The 27,860-nt window shown below is 35.9% G+C and overlaps 1 protein-coding gene across 4 annotated transcripts in view; it reads right to left on the bottom strand.

The window, feature by feature from the left end:
• The window catches only part of LOC120471209 (cyclin-dependent kinase-like 5), a 51,644-nt gene extending 24,096 nt beyond the window's left edge, over positions 1 to 27,548 (bottom strand). For all 4 annotated transcript variants that reach the window (XM_089124747.1, XM_089124748.1, XM_089124745.1 and 1 more), the window contains exons 1-5: positions 27,450 to 27,548; positions 17,627 to 17,814; positions 10,867 to 10,901; positions 2,183 to 2,228; positions 234 to 370 (exon numbers count right to left, since the gene is read on the bottom strand). In XM_089124747.1, coding sequence (XP_088980873.1) covers positions 234 to 370; positions 2,183 to 2,228; positions 10,867 to 10,901; positions 17,627 to 17,663 — 255 coding nt within the window. In that variant the 5' untranslated portion in view covers positions 17,664 to 17,814; positions 27,450 to 27,548. The remainder of the gene's footprint in view (positions 1 to 233; positions 371 to 2,182; positions 2,229 to 10,866; positions 10,902 to 17,626; positions 17,815 to 27,449) is intronic.
• Positions 27,549 to 27,860: the final 312 nt, after the last annotated feature.

Below are 27,860 nucleotides of genomic sequence, written 5' to 3'. Positions count from 1 at the left end.
TGTTTGAGTAAATCATGAGCTAATCTTCATGTTTGAGTAAATCATGGGCTAATCTTCATGTTTGAGTAAATCATGGGCTAGTCTTCATGTTTGAGTAAATCATGGGCTAGTCTTCATGTTTGAGTAAATCATTGGCTAGTCTTCATGTTTGAGTAAATCATGGGCTAGTCTTCATGTTTGGGTGAACTGTCTCTTTAAGATCAGAAGAGGTCGGGCTGAAGGTCTCGTCTCACCTTCTCCACGTACTCGAACACCAGGTAGAGTTTGCCCCGCCGCCGGAAGGCCTCCTTCAGCTCCACGATGTTCTCCTGCTTCAGCATCCGGAGCATCTTCAGCTCACGCATGGTGGTCTCCTTCACCTCCTCATTCTCTGAACACACAGTCCATCAACACACACTGATTCAGGCTGACTGCCCGCAACGCTGCTCGTTTAGAAAATCTCTAAGCCATGAAAGAATAAAAGCTTTTGATATGTTCCTAAAAACAAATAACTCGAGTGCCTCACTGGACTGGAACATGTGTTAGTTTTCTGTTCATTCACACTGAAGTACTGTAGGACCTGAACAAGTAACAGAACCTAGAAAGTTATTGGTTACTTTAAAAAAAAAAAAGGAAATAAATTTATTTGTTACTTGTTATCAGTCGTAAAGCAAAGTAACATTACTCTTGAAAGTAACCAGTGTTATTTTAGTATTATTTATATATTATTAACATTTTTTATTGATATTTTGAACAGGCTTTTATTTTTGTATATTCAATTTCTTGTTAATGTTACTGTGACTAAAATGGATGGATCGATGGATGCGTAGGACGTTTGGATGGACAAATCTATGGACAGATGGATGGATGGACGGATTGATGGACAGATGGATGGACAGACGGATGGATGGATGAATGGATGGATGGACAGACGGATGGATGAATGGATGGATGGACAGACGGATGGATGGACGGATGGACAGATGGATGGACGCATGAATGGATGGATGGATGAATGGACGGACGGATGGATGGACAGACGGATGGACGGATGGATGGATGGACAGATGGATGGATGGACGCATGGATGGATGGATGGATGGATGGACGCATGGATGGATGAATGGATGGATGGATGGATGGACGGATGGATGGACAGATGGATGGATGGATGGATGGACAGATGGATGGATGGACGGAAGGATGGATGGATGGATGGAGGGATGGATGGACAGACGGATGGATGGATGGATGGATGGATGGATGGATGGAGGGATGGATGGACAGACGGATGGATGGATGGATGGACAGATGGATGGATGGATGGACGGAAGGATGGATGGATGGATGGAGGGATGGATGGACAGACGGATGGATGGATGGCTGGACAGATGGACGCATGGATGGATGGATGGATGGACGCATGGATGGACGGACGGATGGATGGATGGACAGATGGACGCATGGATGGACGGACGGATGGATGGATGGACAGATGGACGCATGGATGGATGGATGGATGGACGATGGACGGACGGATGGATGGATGTATGGACAGATGGACGCATGGATGGATGGACGGATGGAAGTGACACTGGAACCGAATACAAAGATAAAGACGTGCGTTTATGTAACTTTGTAAAAACCTGTTCATTATTGTGATATATTAGATGATGCGTGAACGAGTGCAGAGCTGAAGATGGAGGATAATCTGAGGTGTACACGAGCATAGATTCTATATAAAGGCTAGACATCTCGTCCACGCTGCTGGCCAATGGAGGTCGACGTCTGCACCTGGCGGCCATCTTGTCACAGGCAGCTCGCTCACTCGTAACATTGTGTTAATGGTACATGTACTATTTAAATAGCCATAACTTGCTCAATTTTCTACCGATTTTCAAACGGTCTGGTTTGTTATAATCGTCAGAGATGTAGTTATGAAACAGCATACTTAAGAATAATAAGTGTATAAATAAATAATTATCCAGATAATTATAGCCACGTTAATAGCGTTTGTAAGAAACCAAACCATTTGTAAATCCGTCAAGATTTCAACGAGATAAGAGTATTTGTGTTCGTGCTGACCACTCATCTTACATCAGCTTGCCTGTGACAAGATGGCCGCCGGTGATGACGATAGAAACTCCACCTTAAGACATCTAGCCTTTATATAGACATCTATGTTCACGAGTCCCAGACTCACCCTCACTGTCCTTGAACTTCTTAATGGCCACGATTTCATTCGTCTCCTGCAAGAGAGAAAGAATAACACACGACATCAAGACGCTTCACTGAAGAGTTCGAGCAGCGCTGAACCAGAACATTCCCAGCCATAAATACTGTATTAAATGCACATTTTTGGATTATTTAGCTAATAAATCAATTTTTTAATACATAACTTTTAAACTTTTATATTTATATATTGCTCACTAACATCAGTGCCAGTCATTGTTGTTCTTACAGTTTAATTAAAGCCATATTCCTAATAAATAATTACCATATGGTTACCAACATATGGAGACACACTCTGTCGCAGTTACACACTCAGCAGAGCACATTTATACTCACAACACTGTTGGCGGGCATTTTGGACCCTGTGAATGTGTGTTGAGGAGAACTAAAGGACTCGACACACACACACACACACACTCTCTCTCTCTGGCCTATTTTACACACATTTGCTGTCTCTATATCCTCCCAGCATCCTTCAGTGCTCTAGATTCACACGGTGTGTAAAACTAACTCTTACAGACACAGCTGAAATCAATCTCACTAACCCTGAAGAACCCTGTCAGGTGTTCATAAATGTGTGTTTGCATACATGTACTGTGCTTAATAAATCACACACTGCTACATCTTTCTCTATACATATTGTACACACTGCCGTTCAAAAGTTTGGGATCGGTACGTTCAAAACTTTTTTTTAAAAGAAGTCTCTTCTGCACGCCAAGGTTGCATTTATTTGATTAAATAAAAATACAACAACAAAAAAAACTTTAATATTGTGAAAAATTATTACAATTTAAAATAACTATTTAGTTTGAATATATTTAAAATAATTTATTCCTGTGATCAAAGCTAAATTTTCAACATCATTACTCTAGTCTTCAGTGTCACATGATCCTTCAGAAATCACTCTAATATGAGGATCTGATGATCAACAAACATTTCTGATGCACCGATTTATCAGGAAATATAAGCAAAATTTTCATTCTATATTGTATCCTGTCAATCAAAAGGTGTGGAAAAACATGTCAGATACTGTGTGTGAAGAAAATGCATCTTGTGTTGAATTTACAGCGCCACCATGCGTTCAAAAGTTATAATGAGATATAAAAAATGCCAATAACTTTTGATTAAATTAGCCTGTTGTAACGAAACTGGTCTTAATGGATTCCTTGGCTCATGCCGAGAAAATAGATACCAAATTTGCCATACCAACCGCCATTTTGAAAACCTGCTATTTTCGTGTCGTTAGTCGAAACCGTTTTCCAATTCCGCATCGATAAATTTGATGGCATAATGCCAGACTAGATCTGAAGCTGTATCTCAGGAAAGATTCAACATACTAACGCCAAACTTTATGTGTGTAATTGTCACCCAACGACGAACACGCCACATCAATTTGGTGTCAGCGCCACCTATTGGTCAAAAGTAATATGTTATTATGAATGATGAATTAATGAGATGAATCTTTCTATGATGCAGTGAATCCAGAAATGGATGTAATAGTTCAGATTGTTAACTGAGGCACTGGTCAGCATTACTTTTGCGTAACGTTATTAATGAAAAACTTTTGTGCAGCAAGTACTTATCTAAACCACAATCAGAATCAAAGGCACTAGACATAAAATAAATTATACAAACAAAAACTATCAACTGAAACAACAAAACACTAAATAAATGCATAAATTAATAAATAAATAAATAAACGCATACATAAATCAATGCATAATAATAAAAACTAATAGATAAATGAACGGTGCAGGTCCTGACGCGTGTGTTTGCTCACGATAAGAGCGTGGACTGGGGCGTGAGAGCTGAACTGATTTATCTGAGAGCACAGACAGATTCCTGATCACCCTGAAGCCTCTCGCGCTTCACACACACACACACACACACACACACACACACAGTGTCCCTGTTAAAAACACAGCACTGCAGCATGAGCCAATGCTACAGGCCATCAGCACATTTAAATATAACAGGAATTAGCATTTCATGCATATTCATATCCCTCTCACACACACCCTCTCCTGATTGGCTGAGCCCAACGGATCCTCGCTCAGATGAAACGAAAACAATCCGAACAATAAGAGAAGGTGGTGAGACATCAGCCAGACGCCCGCGCTATTTTAATCTCTCTGACAGCGTGACGCCAATGCACTCGCCCCGGCCCGCTCGCTTCAGCTGAAACACGGACACACTGTACGAGTGTGTGTGTGTGTGTGTGTGTGTGCATCACAACAGGTGACGCCTGGAAAGAGCTCTTTCTCTCTTTCGTCTCAGAGTTCTGACCCATTTTATGCTCTCTCCATACACACTTACTGAGGAGAAATCTGTGTCACACTGAGCCTGAGCGCATTTATTGGACATTCGTGATCCTGGACCACTAAACCAGTCATAAGTCGAACTGGTAGATTTGTGGAAATCGCCAACAATACATGGTAATTTTTCATTTATGCTAATTAGGATATTAAGTAAAGATCATGTTTCATGAAGATATTTTGTAAATTTCCTACCATAAATATATAAAAAGTAAATATTTTTTTGGGGGGTGGATGCAGCAAAATCGCAAACAAAAATTGACTTTAAAGGCAATTTTCTCAATATTTAGATTTTTTTGTTGTTGTATTCGGCCAAATACACCCATACACAAACCATACACAAAAAAATTTGACCCTATGTCAATTTATATTTTATTTAGGGCTGTGCAAAAAATTAATCGCGATTAATCGCATCCAAAATAAAAGTCTGTGTTTACATAATATATTTGTGTGTGCCGTATATAATTATTTTGTATATATAAATACACACACATGCATGTATATATTTAAGAAAATGTGTTATTCATTTATAAAATATTTATATTTACATAATATAGATTATGTATTTATATATATACAGAATTTAAGCGCAAATAATTCTTAAATATATACATGCATGTGTGTGTATTTATATATACAAAATAATTATATACAGCACACACAAATATATTATGTAAACAGACTTTTATTTTTGGATGCGATTAATCGCAATTAATTTTTGCACAGCCCTAATTTTATTTTATTATTATTATTATTATGATTTTTATTTTTTTTTCAATTTTGATTAAGTGATTTAAAGTGTATTTTTTTCTCTCTGTCTGGTGGGGGGTATGTGTTTTATTTTATTTTATGTACAACAATCTTTATGTAAACATTTTGTGAGACTTGGATACGTTTTGTGTTGTATTAAAAACTGCTACAAAAAATAAAAATAAAAATTGACCCTATGACTGTTTTCAGGTCAAGGGTCACATATTATTTAGCATCATTAAATGTTTTCCGTTTTAATTTCTCGTCACATAAATGACAGCTACAGATCGTTAAATAGATGCAAAGGAACACAAAACCAAACACGGATCATTATGCAAATATATGCATGAAAGACGGCCAATCACAATTTTGCAAACACATTATGATGATGTCAACATTAGTCAGGCAATTGAATGCTGAACATTCTAGGTGTAGACGCACATTTTTATTGAGTCTCAGAGAGACATTATCAAACCCCAACAGACAGATCTGAGATCAGCAACACGACGACACGACAAACGTTTCTCACACGTCCAGCAGAAAGGCTCCTGGAAACTGTGGTTTGGGGTTTCTCCCGGTGTCTCCGTACAGAAGCGTTTACACATTAATCCTCCGCAAACACATGCTTGTGTGGTGTGGCTACAAACGCCTCAGGTAAGATACACAAGTGAACAGCCTAAACACACATTTCACCGTTTGCTCAGACCCGTGGGATCTTTTAACTCGTTCCCTGCCAGCGTTCGTCTCTCTTCAGTGTGTAGTGTTTGAGTTATTCTCTATATTACGGTTTCTGAACTCCCTGAAACACAAGTCACCTTTATTTATATAACGCTTATTACAATACTGATCGTTTCAAAGCATCTTTACAGAGTTGTTTGAGGATCAGTGTCGATCTCTGCTGACGCTTCAGGTCTTGAGTTTCTTCCGGGAACGAACGCGTCACTATATTCCTCATTATAATAATTAATGCGCAAAATAAAGGGGCGGGGCCTGGTTGAGTTAGTTAGTAGTGTGTTAAACTAGCTGTTTGACATTTCCCAAACACACTCGAAGCGCTCGACCAATCACAACACACTACTCCAGCTGACCAATCAGAGCCCAGTGTGCTTTCAGGAGGAGGGGCTTCATAGAGACAGGAAGTGAACAGAGTGTTACTGACAGACTGGGAAGAGAGGAGCCCAAACTATGGAGAATATGAGGAGAATAATCAACATTCAAGCAGGAAAACCTGTTCTAGGAGAGCCGGAAACAACATCAGGACTGTAAAAGGGCGTAATAAGTAGTCTTTAAAAGTGTGCTTGTCAACAAGGCAGGTTAAGAATAGACAACTAATTTCTTAATTATGTTTTTATAATTTAGTGAGTTTTCAGGGCCGTGGTTCATCTGGAGCCACTTAAATCTGACAGCTCGCATCGGGTGAACGAGATGTTCATGTTCGTTAAATACATTCAGAAGCATGTCGAGACTCGAGCGGAGAGAAAGAGGACAAAGCACGATTATATTCGCTGACTGTAAGTTGATGTTAGTCACCAGCCACAGCCTTCAGTGAAACACACACACACACACACACAGAAACCGTTTCTGTAACTAAGAATACACGCCGACCTCTTTCACCCGGTGCGCTCCGAGGAGAGCACAGGTGCATTGTGGGAAATGAGAAACTGCTTTAAGGCTGAACCTGATCAACTATGATAAGTGAAAGAGCAATATTAAAAAACAAATAGATCAAATCGATTAAATATATTTATTATATAAATTAAAATAAATGAATTAAAAATAAAATAAATAATTTAAATGTACTATTGTATATGCTGAAAAGTTAAAAATAAATAAATAAAATCAATAAAAAAAATTAAAGACAAATAAATAAATAAAAATAAAAAATAAATAAATGGACTTAGGGATCTGCTGAAAAGTTTAGAGAATTTTTTTCTTAAATGTAAATAAATAAATAAATATAAATTAAAATAATTAAATTAAAAGATATTAAGGGATCTGAGAATAATAGTGTGAAACATAATAAATAAATAAATAAATAAACAGTAAATAAACAAAGTAAAAACATAAAATTAATTAAATACAATTACAAATTTAAATGACCATTTCATTTTAAAGGTACAAAAGAATCTGATACATAATAAAATTAAGATAAATAACATATTAAATAAAAATGTAGATTAACATTTAAATTCAAAGGATAAAACGTTAAGAGAAAAATTGTGTAAAATGTCAAATGAAACGTTTTACACAAATGATCTCGCGGACGTGAGTGTGAACGCTCAGTTTCTCTGTCGGATCAAGAACGACCTAAAATATCGTTAGTTAAAACGACCACATTCATGATGATGCAAAATGACATGTGAGTGTGTTTGAGGCTATATTGAGCGCGCGTGTGTGTGTGTGTGTGTGTGTGTGTGTTGGCAGTAGATCACAGTCAGTGTGAATTATACAGCGGATAATTCCCTTTATTCTGGCTGGGTTTCTTTCATGTCAATGGCCAGGTGCATGAGTGCGCGCACACACACACACACACACACACACACACACACACACACACACACACTGATCTGGACTCGCAGCAGACAGTTTACACTTATCCGCTATATGCTTGTGCTGATACATTACAATGCACTCCAGCACAGCAAGAACAGCTCGTGTTCATATACTGGTATACATTAGTCTTTACATTAAGGCCATCTGCAGATCTGATTTAATGTCATGCAAAATACAAACTGCACATATGTCTTTATGTTATAGCCAGTGTTTTGCTTTACGGTGAGTGCTCATGAGAGCAAAAAAAAAAAAAAAATCACAAAAACCACTATACCTTTACATGCACAGAGCATAAGTCAGGCTACAATAATAATAATAATCAATAATAATACACTAAATAATGTCCTATAATGCAAAACTTAATGGAAAAGTTTAAGTGCATTCTTTATGGGTCAGGGGAAAAGCTGAGAGAAAAACTGGAAAAAAAATAAATAAAATAAAAGCATCAAATAAATCACATAAGATTAAAATAAATTAATAACTTGCACTAAAATAAAGAGATAAAAATAAGTAAATTTTATTTTAATAAATAAATAAATATGATTAAAATAAAAATTAAATAAGTCAAATTTGGCAAAAAAAAATACATAAATAATTTTATCAAAATAAAAAATATTAAATAGGTCAAATTTTACTTAAATAAATAAACAAATAATACATTTGGTTTAAAATGAAAATTATTAAAATAAGTCCAATTTGATTGAAATAAATAAAAATGATAAAAAAAAAAGATTAAATACATTTTATTTAAAAAAATACATCAAATTTGATCTGAATGTGGCGACTGGAAACTGCTCATGCACTGAAGAATTGTTCGTGTAATGTAAAAATATCTGAATCGGATTGAAACATAACAGATCCGAAATCATTTCCATAAACAAATCTCCAGTGAATGAAAGCGACACACACTGCAACAGGAGTGTGACACGCCGTGAGCATCGGTCCGACAGCAAAACACTGCAGGTGAGAGCAGCAGATGGAGTGAACCGAGTGTGTTCGGGTCAGAGAGTGTGTGTGTGTGTTAGCTGAGGACCATCTGTCTCACGGCCGCGGGGATACGGAGCAGCACTGCTCATAACCGGAGGAGATATTAATAGATAAACGCACATATGTCACATCACGGACACAGAAACCTGTTACTATCGGGACCATTTTAACACGCTGGTACTGTTATACAGCATAATGCACAGATATAAAAATCAGCGTATGTTATTATCAGTAAAGATAAATCTCCTCTGAAATCAGAGTCAGAAATAATAAATGTTTCTTGAGCATCAGATCCTCATATTAGAGTGATTTCTGAAGGATCATGAGAGTAATGATGATAAATTCAGCTTTGATCACAGGAATAAATTACACTTTACTGTATAAATCACATAGAAAACAGCCATTTCAAATAGTAATATTATTTCACTTTTTTACTGTATTTTTAATCAAATAATCCACCCTTGATGAGCAGAAGAGACTTAAAACAAGCACATTTAAAAATCTTTATTATTTCATCTTTATTATAAGGATTAGTTCACTTCAGAATTCAAATTTCCTGATCATTTTCTATTTATTTAGCTGTTTATGTCTTTTGTTCTTCAGTCGAAAAGAAATTAAGTTTTTTTGAGGAAAACACTGCATTTTCTCCATATAATGGACTTCAATGGGGTCCAAACGGGTCGAAGGTCCAGATGTGAGTTTCAGTGCAGCTTCAGAGTCTCGACACGATCCAGCCGAGGAATAAGAGTCTGGCATTTAATAAACAAAATAAACATTTATACACTTTTTAACCACAAATTCTCGTCTTGTACGAGCTGTGATGCGCCACACAGTACGTAATCAGGTTGAAAGGTCAAGTGGGATGTAGGCGGAAGAACCGACCTAGTGTTTACAAAGCCAACGTACGAAGACTAAGTCAAACTCCATTTACAAAAAAATAAAATAAAACGTAAAACAACGAGTTTTTCGCCCTATCCTACATTTCTGAACCGGAACACGCGTGACCTTTCAACGCGATTACGTGCAAGACGAGCATTAGCGGTTAATCCTTTTTTTTTTAACCTTTTACATTTATTGTATAAAATGTCGGCTGGTTTATCTAGATCAGACTCTTATTCCTCGGCTGGATCGTGTCGAGACTCTGAAGCTGCACCGAAACTCACATCTGGACCTTCGACCCGTTTGGACCCCATTGAAGTCCATTATATGGAGAAACATCCTGGAGTGTGTTCCTCAAAAACCTGAAAGACATGAACATCTTAGATGACGTGGGGGAGAGTAAATGATCAAGAAATTTTAATTCTGAATTGAACTAATCCTTTAATTTCTTTAAAATCCTTTAAAGCTTTACTAATTGAATTGAAAGCATTGTAAAAAAAAATGATATTTGCAAGGTATAGAGAGGATGAAGATTATTAGTTAGGTGATAGTTTATTTATATATTTTTCTTTTTTTTTCTCTCTTTTTATTATTATTAGTTTTTATTTATTTTCTCTTATGTAATTTTTTTTGAAGATGTATATACACATAGGTTAATTAGTTATAATTAGTTGAAGATGGGGTAGGATTGAATAAGCTTATGCTTCTTCCTACTCCTTTTCGGACATGTATAAGTTAAAAATGTGTTGTTTTTTTGTTGTTTTATGTATTGTTTGTTTGTTTATTTTCTACATGTTCGAAATAAAAACTTTTCTTTCTTTCTTTCTTTCTTTAATTCGTGTGTAGCGCATATTGGTGAGAACTGTGGGTAGGTTTTGTACTTATTCCCTCCATTAAATTATTTATTTATTTATTTTTATGTAGCATTCGTTTATTATTTTATTGTGAATTTTTGTTTCCTTTGTTTTTAGTTATTCATTTTATTTGTTATTGGGGTTATGAGGTCATGTTTCGGATAGTCTGATGAACAAAGTTCTGTGGGTTGTGGGGCAAGACTTTTATGTAATGTTATTATGTTTGGAAATAAAGATATTGTGCAGCTAAAATGACTTGTTGTGTGCATGAAAAACGTGATTTGAAGTCTCTCCAGAGAACAAAAGTGAGCTCGTACCTTGTGTCTGCACTTCAGGACGACGCCGTAAGCTCCTGCCAGAGAAAGAGAGAGAGAAACAAACAGGTTTTACTCAAACTTTCACCCACTTCTACCTGTCTTTATAAACAGGATTCTCAGCAGATGCCAAAACCCCTGTCCAAACAAACCCTGAGCACTCTGTGTCTGATGAATAAAGCGACTGAAGAGAGACGAGGCATTGATTTACACACCTGACAAAGAGAGAGAGACGTTAAGAGAACAGTAAGAACATCTTGCTTTCTCTTCAGACCTTCGGGACGGGCAACAAATCACTGCCAACGCGTTCGTTCAATCAGCCCGACTCATTATAAATCTCATATGAGCGCGTTTAGCCCAAACATGCCGCAAACTGGCACGCATGTTTGTGTTTTTTTGATGGTTCTGGCTCTATCTGTGGCACAAATCTCCAGTCCCACAGGATCTGAGCTCATCCCAACAACACGTTTAGCACAACCTGCTCAACGTCAACCCTTACGAAAAAGAAGTTTATTCAAGTGTGCCATTAGTATACTTCTTTTAAACTAAAAATAAGACATTTACTTTTAGTTTATTTTTCCTGTACTTCTCAGAAATATATTACACTTAAGTGTACTTGACTTATACTGAGAGAAAAGCAAGTATGTTCTTGTACTCAATCTTTTGATCCAGAAATACTTAAAAGTATAATTAAGTATTCAAAGTATACTTGCATAAGTAAAAAAGTAAACTGCTAGTATACCCATAAATTCACTTGCAGTACACATGAGATACATAATTATGAACTAGTTGTGCACTTACTGTTACAAGTACACTTAAACATATGAAGAGTTCAGATGCAAAAGCCTCTAAATGCCATTTGAAATGTTCTTCTTTAATGATGATTTTTATCAAACTTGTATATTTAAGTTCAGTAATATCACTTAAATAACAATTAATAGGTAATTATCATTGCCATTTAAGTGAAATCACTGAACTTAAATATACAAGTTTGATAAAAATCATCATTAAAGAAGAAAATTTCAAATGGGATTTAGAGGCTTTTGCATCTGAACTCTTCATATACTTTTATGTACTAAAAGTGGGCCAATTTAGTCCCAAGCGGTATTAAAATAGTACACTTACATAGTGACATTTGTATACTTACTACATAATGTATACTTAAAAATATACTTGAACATTACTTAAGTATACTACATAAAATGAACTTGAAATATACTTGTTTTTCGTAAGGGAACAGCTACTCTTATAGAGTATATTAGGGCTACTCGGTTATTAAGCTCAATATTAGGGGTGGGAATTGGCAAAAATGTGACGATTTGATAGTATTGCGATATTTGGGCCACGATTCCTAACATATTTTTCTGTTTCGATTTTGCGATATATTGCGATTCATGTCCCCCATATTATTCAAAGGCTTTACCAAAAAAATGAGGAATATAAGACATGCTCAAGTCACTACAAATATCTATTATCATTATATATATGTCTCATGCCTCATTACGCAGTTCTATGAATTTGCAAATGAGCCCCGCCTCCACTCACTCGATGATCACATGCAAAAACAAGATAGAACCAACAAAATATTAATAACTGATTATGTATGCTTTTTATGTGAGCTTTGTTTTTCTATGCATTTTTTTTTTTTGCATAATAGCATATATATTAGGGCTGTGCAAAAATTAATTGCGATTAATCGCATCCAAAATAAAAGTCTGTGTTTACATAATATATATTTGTGTGTGCTGTATATAATTATTTTATATATATTAATACACACACATGCATGTATATATTTAAGAAAATGTGTTATTCATATATAAATTATTTATATTTATATAATATAGATTATGTGTTTATATATATATATACACACAGAATTTAAGCGCAAATAATTCTTAAATATATACATGCATGCATAGGTATTTATATTTACAAAATAATTATATACAGCACACACAAATATATTATGTAAACACAGACTTTTATTTTGGATGCGATTAATCGTAATTAATTTTTGCACAGCCCTAAAATATACATACACATATATATATATATATATATATATATATATATATATATAAACTGGACTAACTGTAGAGAAGAACTCAAAAGCATAGTGTGTGTGTGTGTGTGTGTGTGTGTGTGTGTGTGTGTGTGTCCAAAAAAGATGATTCATATGATTAATGCTGATGGAGCCACCGTTTCATATTCCGACATAATAAGATGTTAAGATTTGATCACTTCACTGTCATGAATAATGAAAAGGAAAAGACATTTATTATGGATCGGAATGATTTTTACATCAGCGTTGAAGAAAAACCAGACATTAAATCGCTTCAATATCTCAATCACATAGCCATGAGATTGAAAGGAGAGCAAACGGAGACTTGTGATGAAGATCCTGCTTTTCAAATGTTTCTCTTGAGAAAAACACTCAAGTAATCTCATTCATCTCAGTGTTATTTATATACATACACTAAAAAACATTTTTACTTGGAAATTGCTAGCAAATATCACAAATAACAAAACACATTAAATTAAACATTAAATTTTGAAGTAGAAAAACTAATTGTCAAATGTACTACGATAATCTTTGTTTCAGTTACAACATTTTTTACAGTATTTACAGTCAATATGATAATTACATAAGCAAACAAATTAATAAAAAAATAAGTAAACAAATAAATAAATATTTTAGGCAATATAAAATATCTGACTATATCAATTAAACAATACATAAAATATCTGCATAGATAGATAGATGGATAGATGGATAGATGGATAGACAGATAGACAGACAGACAGACAGACAGACAGACAGACAGACAGACAGACAGACAGACAGACAGACAGATAGATAGATAGATAGATAGATAGATAGATAGATAGATAGATAGATAGATAGATAGATAGATAGATAGATAGATAGATAGATAGATAGATAGATAGATAGATAGTGTGTTCTATTGGTTGCTAGGTGGTTGCTATGTGGTTGCTAGTGTGTTATGTGGTTGCTAGTGTGTTCTAGGGGGTTGCTATGTGGTTGCTAGTGTGTTCTAGGTGGTTGCTATGTGGTTGCTAGTGTGTTCTAGGGGGTTGCTAGGTGGTTGCTAGTGTGTTCTAGGGGGTTGCTAGGTGGTTGCTATGTGGTTGCTAGTGTGTTCTAGGGGGTTGCTATGTGGTTGCTAGTGTGTTCTAGGGGGTTGCTAGGTGGTTGCTAGTGTGTTCTAGGGGGTTGCTAGGTGGTTGCTATGTGGTTGCTAGTGTGTTCTAGGGGGTTGTTTACCAGTTTCACCAAATGCTCTCCAAAACAAAACAACAAATCCTAAAACCAACATTTTTTACAGTATTGTATACATTCATATTTTTAATTAGATTTTATTTATTATATTTTCAGTTTATATTTTAAAGACGACCTATTACGCCCTTTTACAGTCCTGATGTTGTTTCCGGCTCTCCTAGAACAGGTTTTGATTATTCTCCTCATATTCTCCATTGTTGCGGCTCCTCTCTGCCCAGTCTGTCAGTAACGCTCTGTTTACTTCCTGTCTCTATGAAGCCCCTCCTCCTGAAAAGCACACTGTGCTCTGATTGGTCGGCTGGAGCAGTGTATTGTGATTGGTCGAGCGCTTCGAGTGTGTTTGGGGAAATGTCCCGCCCTCACCATAACCGCCAGTTTAACACACCACTAACTAACTCAACCAGGCCCCGCCCCTTTATTCAGCGCATTTTTTTATTATAATGAGGAATATCGTGACGTGTTCGTTCCCAAAAGAGACTCAAGACTACAATGGAGGCGTTTCAGGAGTTCAGAAACAGTTACGTGTTTTTCATTTTTAAGTTTTCTATTAATGATTTGTAATAGTTTTAGTTAAGCATAACAACACTGGTGTCTCCAGATCTGCATGCCTGAAGTCAAAAGTCTTCAAGATATGAACTCAAACATTTCAAATCATGGACATCTGGATGCGAGTTATTGTTATTTCTCTTAAGCAAACATCTGAGAAGCACAGAAATGTTCCACTGGTCTCATGTGCAGCAGAGTGATGGTTTGTTTTCTCGTTATTTATCCTCCGCTTCACAATGCGATGACATCAGCGCAGCACTGATGTAAAATGAAGACGGACCAAAAGAACAGCGTGCTCTCTCTCTCACACACACACACACACACACACACTGCGAATGGCCTGCAGTGAAACAGCCTGTGATGCTCATATTCGACTCGTGATGCTGGTAAACTACACTGCCGAGCCCCGCCCACTCCTCCGCCTCAGCCAATCAGGAGGAGCGTCGCACTCGCCTCCACCAATCAGCTGAGGAGGAATGAGCAGATTCAGCAATGACTCATGATGATCAAGTGAGACAGGCTAATCTTCACGACATATCTGCTTTTGACAGAGCTGAGATAGAGGAAAAACAAGAAAACGAGGCCATAAAAGTGAAACTATGTGACCCGTTTATCCAGACGCAACAGTTTCCACTCCATCAGCAGTTCTTTTACACTTTTCCTGAATAAGGAGAAAATATAACAAGGACTCGGTATATTATTTACACACAAATGTTGTTTTTGACAATTGTCAGTTTCACTAAACAAGAAGCTCTTTTAGCATATTATATTTAATCTGGTTGCAGAGGAAATCTAATTAGAAACCTAATTTCTAATTTTTACTTAGTTTAAGTTGCAGTACACAATTTTAACTTAAAAAAAAATATTTACTGAACTCTAGCTAAAATTAAAATAGAAAATATACAAATAAAATCTAATTGAATGAGACTAAAAGTGCACAGTTAGGACTGACACAAGAGTGTACATGGGAATAAATGATGACAAAATGGTCATTTTTAGATGAGCTGTCCCTTTAAAACACAAAATTAGTTCAGTTCCAGTGTGTGTCTCTAATCAAAACCCATTAACTTCCACCATGAAAAGCCAAAGTTTCCTCTAACAACATTTCCATTGACGTGTGCATATTACAGACACTCGACCAAATCAACTGGCTTTCAATTAGCATGATCATCGAGAGGATACACACAGACGACGGGATGAGAACGAGTGAATCTGAGAGAGAAGAGAACAGATGAGGGGAGATTAGACGACTGATGGCCAACAGAGAGAGAGAGAACTGATCTACTGACAGCTGAACACACAGCAGGACACTCTCACACACACACACACACACATGCCCTACCCCTAAACCCCCCCATCACAGGAAACTTTATGCAGTTTCACATTAATAAAAGGGATGTTTAGTAGGGATGGGCAACGATTAATCGCATCCAAAATAAAAGTTTGTGTTTACATAATATATGTGTGTGTAGTGTGTATAATTAATTTGTATATTTAAATACCCACACATGCATGTATATATTTAAGAAATATGTGCATGTATATATTTTATATATATATATATTCGCAATTAATATATAAATATAAATATTTGATATATTAATAACACATTTTTCATAAATATATACATGCATGTGTGGGTATTTATATATGCAAATTAATTATACACACATATATTATGTAAACATAAACTTTTATTTTGGATGCGATTAATCACGATTAATCGTTGCCCATCCCTACTGTTTAGCAAGTCATTTGAAATACGAGAACTCAGGAAATGTCCTCATAAATCACGTTCACGTTGTAATATCAGTGTATGTCATTATACAAATTTCTGTCCTCATGAATCACACACACACACACTCACACACACTCACAGCAGTGTTAGTGGGGCATCAGAGTGTGAGAGATGAAGGAGTAAAAATAACCTGATCCCCCGAGACTTTTACCACACCCTCATTCAAGATGGAGAGACTTTAAGATCACTTTATTTAGAAATAAAATTAAGATATAAAATGTTTAGTAAAAAGCTTTTAAAAAAGAGCTAGAAGGAACGCAATGGATTTAAAACAGAGTCTCAAGACGCGAAATACCCAACACTCGTTTCTAAAAAATCTAACTTCACTCATGCATACAGTACATATGAAAGAGAAAAGAGAGAGAGAGAGAGAGAGACCTCAACACACAGAATCAGCGGAGACTAACTCTCCAACACATTCATAACTCATGACCAAGAGCTTTAAAAATGCAACATTCAAGTTAAATATAAAGACCGTGGCCGAATACTATTGACATCATTTAAGAGTCTCTTCTGCTCACCGAGAGTACATTAATATAATCCAAAATACTGTAAACAGCAGTTTTCTGTGAATATATAGTAATGTGTCATTTAAATCTGTATTTTTAGCATTATTACTCCAGTCTTCGGTGTCACGTGATCTTTCAAAAATCACCCTAACTTGCAAACAAAACAGAATTTATTTGAAATAGATTATTTTATAAAATCATAAATGTCTTTTCTGTCACTTTTGATCAATTTAAGGCATCCTTGATGAATAAAAGTGTTAACTCTTCTAGAATATATAAAGCAGTACAATAAAATAAAATGCTTATTAAATGCATTAAAGGGGTACTTCCATCTTTTATGTATACATACACACAGTATATTCTGCTTTGTATACACATTTTCAATTTTTCCAACATATTCCTGTTCCAGACAGACACCACTGTTTACACAATTTCCACAATTGAGAGTTTTCTTCCTTGCCAGGATATTATTTGCCAAAATAACAACAACACATAAATTGCACAGTTTTGTCCGAATGAAATGATGACCCACGTCAGGTTTCATTCAACAACACTCAGAGTTAGTGTGCTGTGTTTCAGTGTGTGTGTGTGTGTGACGGTACTGACCTTCCCCCACAATCCCAAGAACCTCAAACCTGTGCATCACATCACTGGAGGCCGGCGGCTCATCCACTCAAACGGCCCGCGCGGGCGCCGTGGTTACGGGCTGGCATGGGGCGGCCTGCTGTGGAATCATGGGACGGACCGGATCACCGAGAGACTCTGAGCATGATGATGTCTGTCAGCACACACACCTGAGGAAACACACACGACAGATGCTGTCAATACCATCCATTCATAAATACTGCCCAAAATATCAAATATCTGACACCTTTTAGAAAATAATTCATTAATTTAATATTTTTGGAAATATTAAATATCTGACCATACTGATTACTTACCTAAACCTATAAAATATTGCTAGAAAAATTGAATATCTGTCAATATGCTAATTGCCATAAATATCAAATATTTAACAATACCAATTAAATAACTAAATAAAATAAGTCCCGAAATATCTGTCAATACCGATAATGAAATGAGTAAATAAATTTAAAAAAAATAAAATACCGGAAATATCAAATATCTGACAATACCAATTACATAAATATATAAAATAATGCTACAAATATTAAATATCTGACCATATTGATGATTACTTAGCTAAATCTATAAAATATTGCTAGAAATATTGAATATCTGTCAATATGCTAATTACATGGGTAAAATTTTGCCATAAATATCAAATATTTAACAACACCAATTAAATAAATATATAAAATAATGCTACAAATATTAAATATCTGTTACTATCGATAATTACAAAAGTACATAAATAAACAAATAGGCAAACAAATAAATAGATATTGCCATAAATATCAAATATTTGACAATAACTACCGATTAAATAAATTTATTAAAATATTGCTGGAAATGTATGTAAAGAAACGGTCAATATCGATAATTACATAAATAAATAAATATTATAGGAAATATAAAATATCTGTCAATATGATGATAATTACATAAGCAAAAAAGAATAAAAAATAAGCAAACAAATAAATAAATGTTATAGAAAATATAAAATATCTGACTATATCAATTAAACAAATACATAAAATCAATGCATAGATAGATAGATGGATAGAGACAGACTTACTAGTGTGTTCTAGGGGGTTGCTATGTGGTTGCTAGTGTGTTCTAGGGGGTTGCTATGTGGTTGCTAGAGTGTTCTATGGGGTTGCTATGTGGTTGCTAGTGTGTTCTAGGGGGTTGCTATGTGGTTGCTAGTGTGTTCTAGGGGGTTGCTATGTGGTTGCTAGTGTGTTCTAGGGGGTTGCTAGGTGGTTGCTAGTGTGTTCTAGGGGGTTGCTAGGTAGTTGCTATGTGGTTGCTAGTGTGTTCTAGGGGGTTGCTAGGTGGTTGCTATGTGGTTGCTAGTGTGTTCTAGGGGGTTGCTAGGTGGTTGCTATGTGGTTGCTAGTGTGTTCTAGGGGGTTGTTTACCAGTTTCACCAAATGCTCTCCAAAACAAAACAACAAATCCTAAAACCAACATCAGCACAATCTTATTTCATCTCACAAAGGAGCAAATGTTTCCTCAGTGCTGGTTTGTTCTGTTTCATGTGTGGCGCAGAGTTAAGTATTTGTGCGCGTGTGGGTCACAGATAATTAGGATGCAGCTATAAATAGCGCGTGGCAGAAGCATATTCAGAGCCATTAAAGAGCGACACGCTGAACTAAAGGAGAACGAGCCTCGACGTGTCCAGAACACACAGAGAAACACACGGCTCACATGAGAGATGAAGAGTTGAGTTTGGTGAGTCAGATGTAGATCAAAAACACCTGCGATTATAGCGACATCATTTAAGAAGTTCATCATGTTAGTGTTCTCTATAGATAAAGCCCATATCGCCTGATAAATATCAACTATACACCAGAAGAGATTGTAAAACAAATACATAAATAATATATGAAATATCATATATTTTTTTGTATAACCGCTATAGCATTTAATATATGCCCAATAACCAAAATGCAGAATTGATATTTGTGCATTAATGGCTGTTATGGTAAATAAAGTTTATTAATAAAAAGCAAAGCGAATTACTTTACCAGTGAACACCATTGTTGACTCATCTACCCTCAAAACACCCACAAAATGCCGCCATTTATCGGTGAATCCGATTTTACAAAACTGATATTCGGTTATGGAAAAATGCTTAAAGGGTTAGTTCACCCTGTCATTAATTACACTGTAACAAATACGCATTATCTAATCAAAAAAACTGTGGCAACAGATTACAAGCAATATTATTAATTAAATTTAACAAATTAGAATTGAGTATTAATTAATCAAATTAATTCCTTAAAAGTTAACAATTTAAAATGAGTAAAACTTACAACAACAAACATAAACTTACATTTAAGTCACCATTATGGTGATCTGTGTTTGTTTTAGGATTGTCTTAAAATTACGGTTTTCTCCTTCAGTAATTTTGCTTGTTAACATCAGGTGTCTTCAATATTGGAATAAAATATAAATAGTTCTTAATTAATCTTTGACGTCTGTTATTCAGATATTTTTGTTAAATATTTGGCGCCTCGTGGAGTTCGTTTTTACACGCGAGGCTGCGCTGCACTTCAGATACGGATTTAAAACAGACGGTATATTATACAGTACATTACCGTACGTGTTTTCATGTCATTATACAGTAGGAGAGCGCCCTCTAGAGGCCAAATAAACCCATCACTGACGCCTCGTGGAGTTTGTTTTGACACGCGAGGCTGCGCTGCACTTCAGATACGGATTTAAAACAGACGGTGTGTTATACAGTTCATTACCGTACGTGTTTTCATATCATTATACAGTATAAGAGCGCCCTCTAGAGGCCAAATAAACCCATCACTGACGTCTTGTGGAGTTTGTTTTTACACGCGAGGCTGCGCTGCACTTCAGATACGGATTTAAAACAGACGGTGTGTTATACAGTACATTACCGTACGTGTTTTCATATCATTATACAGTATAAGAGCGCCCTCTAGAGGCCAAATAAACCCATAACTGACACCTCGTGGAGTTTGTTTTGACACGCGAGGCTGCGCTGCACTTCAGATACGAATTTAAAACAGACGGTATATTATACAGTACATTACCGTACGTGTTTTCATATCATTATACAGTACGAGAGCGCCCTCTAGAGGCCAAATAAACCCATCACTGACGCCTCGTGGAGTTTGTTTTGACACGCGAGGCTGCGCTGCACTTCAGATACGGATTTAAAACAGACGGTGTGTTATACAGTTCATTACCGTACGTGTTTTCATATCATTATACAGTATAAGAGCGCCCTCTAGAGGCCAAATAAACCCATCACTGACGTCTTGTGGAGTTTGTTTTTACACGCGAGGCTGCGCTGCACTTCAGATACGGATTTAAAACAGACGGTGTGTTATACAGTACATTACCGTACGTGTTTTCATATCATTATACAGTATAAGAGCGCCCTCTAGAGGCCAAATAAACCCATAACTGACACCTCGTGGAGTTTGTTTTGACACGCGAGGCTGCGCTGCACTTCAGATACGAATTTAAAACAGACGGTATATTATACAGTACATTACCGTACGTGTTTTCATATCATTATACAGTACGAGAGCGCCCTCTAGAGGCCAAATAAACCCATCACTGACGCCTCGTGGAGTTTGTTTTGACACGCGAGGCTGCGCTGCACTTCAGATACGGATTTAAAACAGACGGTGTGTTATACAGTTCATTACCGTACGTGTTTTCATATCATTATACAGTATAAGAGCGCCCTCTAGAGGCCAAATAAACCCATCACTGACGTCTTGTGGAGTTTGTTTTTACACGCGAGGCTGCGCTGCACTTCAGATACGGATTTAAAACAGACGGTGTGTTATACAGTACATTACCGTACGTGTTTTCATATCATTATACAGTATAAGAGCGCCCTCTAGAGGCCAAATAAACCCATAACTGACACCTCGTGGAGTTTGTTTTGACACGCGAGGCTGCGCTGCACTTCAGATACGGATTTAAAACAGACGGTATATTATACAGTACATTACCGTACGTGTTTTCATATCATTATACAGTACGAGAGCGCCCTCTAGAGGCCAAATAAACCCATTACTGATGCCTCGTGGAGTTTGTTTTTACACGCGAGGCTGCGCTGCACTTCAGATACGGATTTAAAACAGACGGTATATTATACAGTAAATTACCGTACGCGTTTTTATATCAATATACAGTATAAGAGCGCCTCTAGAGGCCAAATAAACCCATCACTGACGCCTCGTGGTGTTTGTTTTTACTCAAGAGGCTGCGCTGCACTTCAGATACGGATTTAAAACAGACGGTATATTATACAGTAAATTACCGTACGTGTTTTCATATCATTATACAGTATAAGAGCGCCCTCTAGAGGCCAAATAAACCCATCACTGACGCCTCGTGGTGTTTGTTTTTACACACGAGGCTGCGCTGCACTTCAGATACGGATTTAAAACAGACGGTATATTATACAGTAAATTACCGTACGTGTTTTCATATCATTATACAGTATAAGAGCGCCCTCTAGAGGCCAAATAAACCCATCACTGATGCCTCGTGGAGTTTGTTTTTACACACGAGGCTACACTGTACTTCAGATACGGGCTTAAAACAGACGGTATATTTTACAGTTCATTACCGTACGTGTTTTCATGTCATTTTACAGTAATTAATTTGTTGACTAGATGCTGCATTAGTGGAGAACAGCAGCAAACATGAACAGATCTCTCTATGCTATTCTGGTGCTGCTGAGACATGGCGGCCAAAAACCATAAGACCTAAACTAATGTGAGATTGCTGGCGTCTTTATGTAGGAGAAACACCAAGAGACAAATTCTCCTATATCAATGTTTTAATATAAATCATTAAGGACTTGAGACTAAAAAACATTCTGATGACCTGTTTGAACCCAATTATTATTTATTACAATTATTTGGTGACAAAAAAAAAGGTCTTTCATTAATAATTGGAGAAAATTTGACTCAAGACTCAATGTGATTTTTCTGGAGCATCTCATGTAAAATTAAAGTCTCCATTTGGTCTTTCTGGGTCTCAGTGCGTGCATTACACACAAACAGATGGACGTCTTTATGTTTCGTCTGTGTGTGAGCGTGTGTTTCCGCTGGCACAGAGTTGTGGATGTGGATGTCATCACTTCAGACCAAAACACCAACAAATCAGGGATGAACGTGAGGTCTGGGACTCGGAGGGGGGAGACAGACACGTCACAGAAGTGCGATTACAACAAACACACCAACATATTCACACACACACACACACCTCAACACGAGATTAGTGATTGGTCGCTCATGCACGATTTGTTCGTTTTGCTTTAGTCAAGTGACAAATTAACTAATACTATGAGACACTCAATGCTCTTTTGAGGCGAAATACTCATTTTTATATCTCATAATTTATATTTAGCTTCATTATAATGATTTTCAATTGTGGAATGTGCCTGAAATCAAATATCTTCCAATGGTTAAAGAAAAAAAATAATACATGAATACATTTTGCCCAAATTAACTAAATAAATAAATGCTTGAAATACCTGCCAATATATAAATAAATAACTGGCAATACGGATTAAATAAAAACTTAAATAAACATAGCTGGAAAAAAACAAATATCAGCCAATACCAATAAATACACAACTAAATAAATGAATAATTGAGGAAATAAATCACATATATCACGTATATACAGTCATTCAAAAACATTTAGCGTCTATTAAGCGACCAATAATGAACTGTATTAAAATTATTTTCTAATTCAGAATGTGATCAAAGATGAAATACATAAACATGTTCAGAGAATTCGGCATATGAAAATGTAACATTTAACAAAACTACTTTTTAAACGAAACTCAAAAATCACTCCGACTATTTACAAAACCCATTTAAATTGTGAAACCTGTTAATTAATCAGAAGAAGAATGTTATTTTTTAACAATGGAAAAGTGGGCGTTACTGAATCAAGTCATGTGATCAAGAGGGGAGGAGCTAAAAAATACAATGGATTAGTTGAACATTTGGATTAAACATTATGAATATCACCCATTTAAAATGGTTTATTCAAAGAGTTCTCAAGGACTAAAAATCAATTTACAGTTTAAATAAGTAAAAGTTACATTAAGAAATGTGTTTGGCCATAATGACTCTTCCTGAGAGAGTCAATGCCACAGCTCAGAGATCGACAGGTCATTCAGTCACTTCCTCAAGCACAGACAAATGATCAAATAAAAATGCCAAAGCAGCCTGTTTTCCACCGCATATGAGCTCTGGACTCGGACTAATTCAATCAAGCCTCTCTGAAAAGAGCTAAAAATACAGCCGTCAGCCTTTAAACGTCAGAAATAGCAGAGCGGCGAATGCTCCGGCTGGAGGAACAGTTTCACAAACACATCAGGCGCAGGTTTGGGGAACAACCATACCTCACAATATTGTCAAAGAATTAAAAAAAAAAAACATTTTGCCTTGAAATATTATATATCTGCCAATACCTATTCATAAATAAATGCTAATAAAATCGGGCAATACAGATTAAATTATTATTTACGGATTAAAAAATATAATAAATTTAGCTTTACAAATATCTGCAAGAACCAAATAAATAAATAAATCTGTCTAAAAATGAACATCTGTCAATACTGATATATAAAGATCGACCGATTGATTGGTTTTGCCGATTAATCGGCACCGATAACGGATTGCTGGATCAACCGGCTCTGGCTAAAGTCCACTGCGATGGTTTTTCCGTGTTGCATCAAATATCTGCCGATACCAATATATACATGAATAAATAAATATAATGGAAAAATGCCCAAAATATCAAAAATATCTATTAATAAATAAATAAATGCTACAAATATCTGGCAATGCAGATTAAATTAGTTGTTTTTTACAGATTCAAAAATAAAATAAATTTAGCTGGATTTACAAATATCTGCCAAATCAATTAAATACATGAATAAATAAAAAAATTGCCTAAAATATTACATTACAAATTAGAATATCGTGCAAATGTTCATTTTAGTAATTCAACTTAAAAAGTGAAACTAATATATTATATAGACTTGTTATAATTTTGATGTCTTACAGCTTATGAAACCCCCAAATTCAAAATTAGAAATATGTGAAAAGGTTTTCATATCTGTAATACATAATCATCACAATTATAACAAATAAAGGCTTGAAATATCTCACTTTGCATGCAACAAGTCTATATAATATATTAAGTTTCACCTTTTACGTTGAATTACTGAAATTTTGCACGATATTGGAATTTTTCGAGTTTAACCAATATATCGATTCACAAATAAATAAATGCTACAAATATCTGGCAATGGCGATTAAAGAAAAACGGGTCGATTTTGAGTGTTCGGCCCGTCTCCGCTCAAAGAAAGAGAGTCCTAGAAACAAACAAAGAATCTTGTCAGCCGGTTTAACACAGCTCTACCTGGACACACTCCTGATCCTGTTTCTGGGTTCAGTCCCCAGGCGCACAAAATGAGAACATGTAAGGAGGACGAGGGGAAAAAAGACTGCTGATACTATAAACACATTCTGACGACCTTCTCAAATCATCTGCATATCTGAACAGAAACATAGACTGTATAAAACGTCCATTACTTTATTCGGGATGTTTTTATGTTTGAGAAGGGTTTCTTTTACCAGCTAAACGTTGCATTTTAAAGCTTTAAAAACGATGACCGTCTCAAACAGGTTTCCTGGACACTCCCCTAATCTGCCATTGGTCAGCCGAACGGATAGCCCCGCCCCGAGTCAATGACTGCAGATTTATAAGCACTTTTATTTATAGTTACATATTAAGCTGGATATAAGATTTTTATTTAAACATCCAAATAAAATCACTTAATCTTTAACTTAATGCAAATAAAAACCCTGCCGGTTTTGTCTGTAACAGAGTTATTCTCTAAGAGCTGAAGAGAAACAATGATTTCTGTCCTTTTCCATGTAAACAAGGTCAGCGTGACCTCAAAAACTGAACACTCATGATGATGATGATGATGGACAAAGCTTCGAGATCTTCATCAGACTTCAATCAGTCATTCCGATTACGAACCAGATAAATTTATTAAATCACTGGCATGAGAAGAAACCGTCTAGATGTGGTAAAAATTTCATTGCATAACATTTTGTAAGACCTGGGAATCGAACCCAAGACCGTGGTGTTGCAAGCATCACACTTTACTGTATATTACTAGAAATATCATTGCACAAAATGATCATTCATTACACCATTTAGAGTAGCAACACAATAGCAATTTGTAGCAGACAAATTTGTGACTATGTGAATAGCTTTTTAATTTTTGTGATATAAAGTTCACTGTCAAAACTGTCTTGTAAACATCCAACCATCAAATGCCTATTATCTGGAGATTTATCTTGTTCAACCCTCATCTAACGTCTTGAATTTCCTCAGCTGTACTTTTTATGTCAAATTATCCAAAGCAGATGTAGGCTATAAATACTATATATGAAAAAAGTCTTATCAAGATGGGGTTTTCTAATACAAAAAAAGTGTTAATAAAATATGTGTTAATAAACAACAGTAACACAATACATGATTTGGTGAAAATGTCCGAGTAAAAAATATGTGAAATGAAAATGATTCATGCATGTTCACTGATGGACATTGTTACACTTTTAAAATAAAAAATGTATAACTAAAAAAAAAATAATTTTAATTGCCGTAATGCCAGAGAAGAACCTATTTTGGTTCATCAAAGAACCTTTTAGTGAGATATAAAGAAGTTTTTTGTGAACATTTTAACAGAACCGTTTTCCAATATAAAGAAGCTTTTGTGGAATGGAGAGATTTTATGGATGATGGTGATGTTCACCCACTTTTCACAAAAATGAAAATAGCCATTATTAACTCAACTTAAGTTTCAAAACCGTCCCTCCATTGACAGCTACGCAACTACCACTTTAATGCCTCAAAAAAGTTGATAAAGAGATCGTAAAACTAACGGTTACTCGATTTTCTGAAGAAACTCAATCGCTTTATATGATAAACAGATTTAAAACATTTTCAGGTGAATATCCCTTTAAAGATTGTCCATGGATCCATAGATGCCATTAACGAAGCATTATTTTTAAGAGTGTACTGTAGTAAACAATTTCACTTAACTTGAAGTTACACTCGTACTAACACTTAAGTACCAGTAATTGAAGAGAAAACCCTGTTTTGAAGTAAAATTAGATTTGATTCAGGCTTTTATTCACATTATCCACATTTTGGGTGAACTATCACTTTAAATATTGTTCATTGATCCATATATGCCAATATTATTTTTAAGAGCGTACTGAAGAAATCAAATTCACTTAACTTGTGAGAGTGTTTTAGGAGTATTTAAGAAGCAATATTTTAGAAAACACCCAGTTTTGAAGTAAAATGCCATGCAACAGCAGTATTCAAGAGTGTAATATGACAGTACCGATGTGTTGATGTGCTCATATGTTCATATATGACTAATGTACCGGTCATGTATGCACTGGCAGACTCAGTCACGCATCTCGTGTTCCAGCTCGCGCTTTGCGTGTGTTTCTGCGTCGCATTGAGCGGGTTCGCGTTGCGTGGGAGTCACACGCACATAGAAACACGGATCTGAACCACGCACTTCTCCCACATCAGCCCTGACAGACTGTAATTATGACACAGAATACATACCAACACATCAGACTCAGAGCCGCAGTACAAGTGCTGCAGTCAAACCACCACGCATGATCCCACTCAAATCATACTAATAAATCGAAGGAAATCAGAAAAACGAGTCGTGTTTACTTACGCGCTCCGGAGCCCAGGACGCGCTAGAAAACACTCACATCCTCACAAGAGCTGATGTATGTGAAGCTCAACACACCCGCGACAACAGCAACAGTTTCACACTGGCGTCAGTGGAGACGATTCCGATGATTGACGCTGCTCACGGACACGCCCCTTTGGGGGATATTCACCAATCAGGAGACCAGTAGCTCGTGTGGGCGTGGGAAACACTGGCATCATAGAACAGAACCACTGTAATATAATATAATGTGATATAATTTAATTTAATGTAAGTAATGTAAAGCAATATAACGTAACATAATATAATATAATAATGTGACATGATTTCATGTAATGCAATATAATATAATAATTTAGAAGTTTAATTTAGGGGTTTTCACATTTCAGTGAATTTCGATTTGTAAATTAATAT

The sequence above is a fragment of the Pimephales promelas genome, chromosome 20 (genome assembly GCF_988280905.1).
Source record: "Pimephales promelas chromosome 20, fPimPro1.hap1.1, whole genome shotgun sequence".
Lineage (NCBI taxonomy): Eukaryota > Metazoa > Chordata > Actinopteri > Cypriniformes > Leuciscidae > Pimephales > Pimephales promelas.
This window is presented reverse-complemented; position numbering and strand designations above follow the sequence as displayed.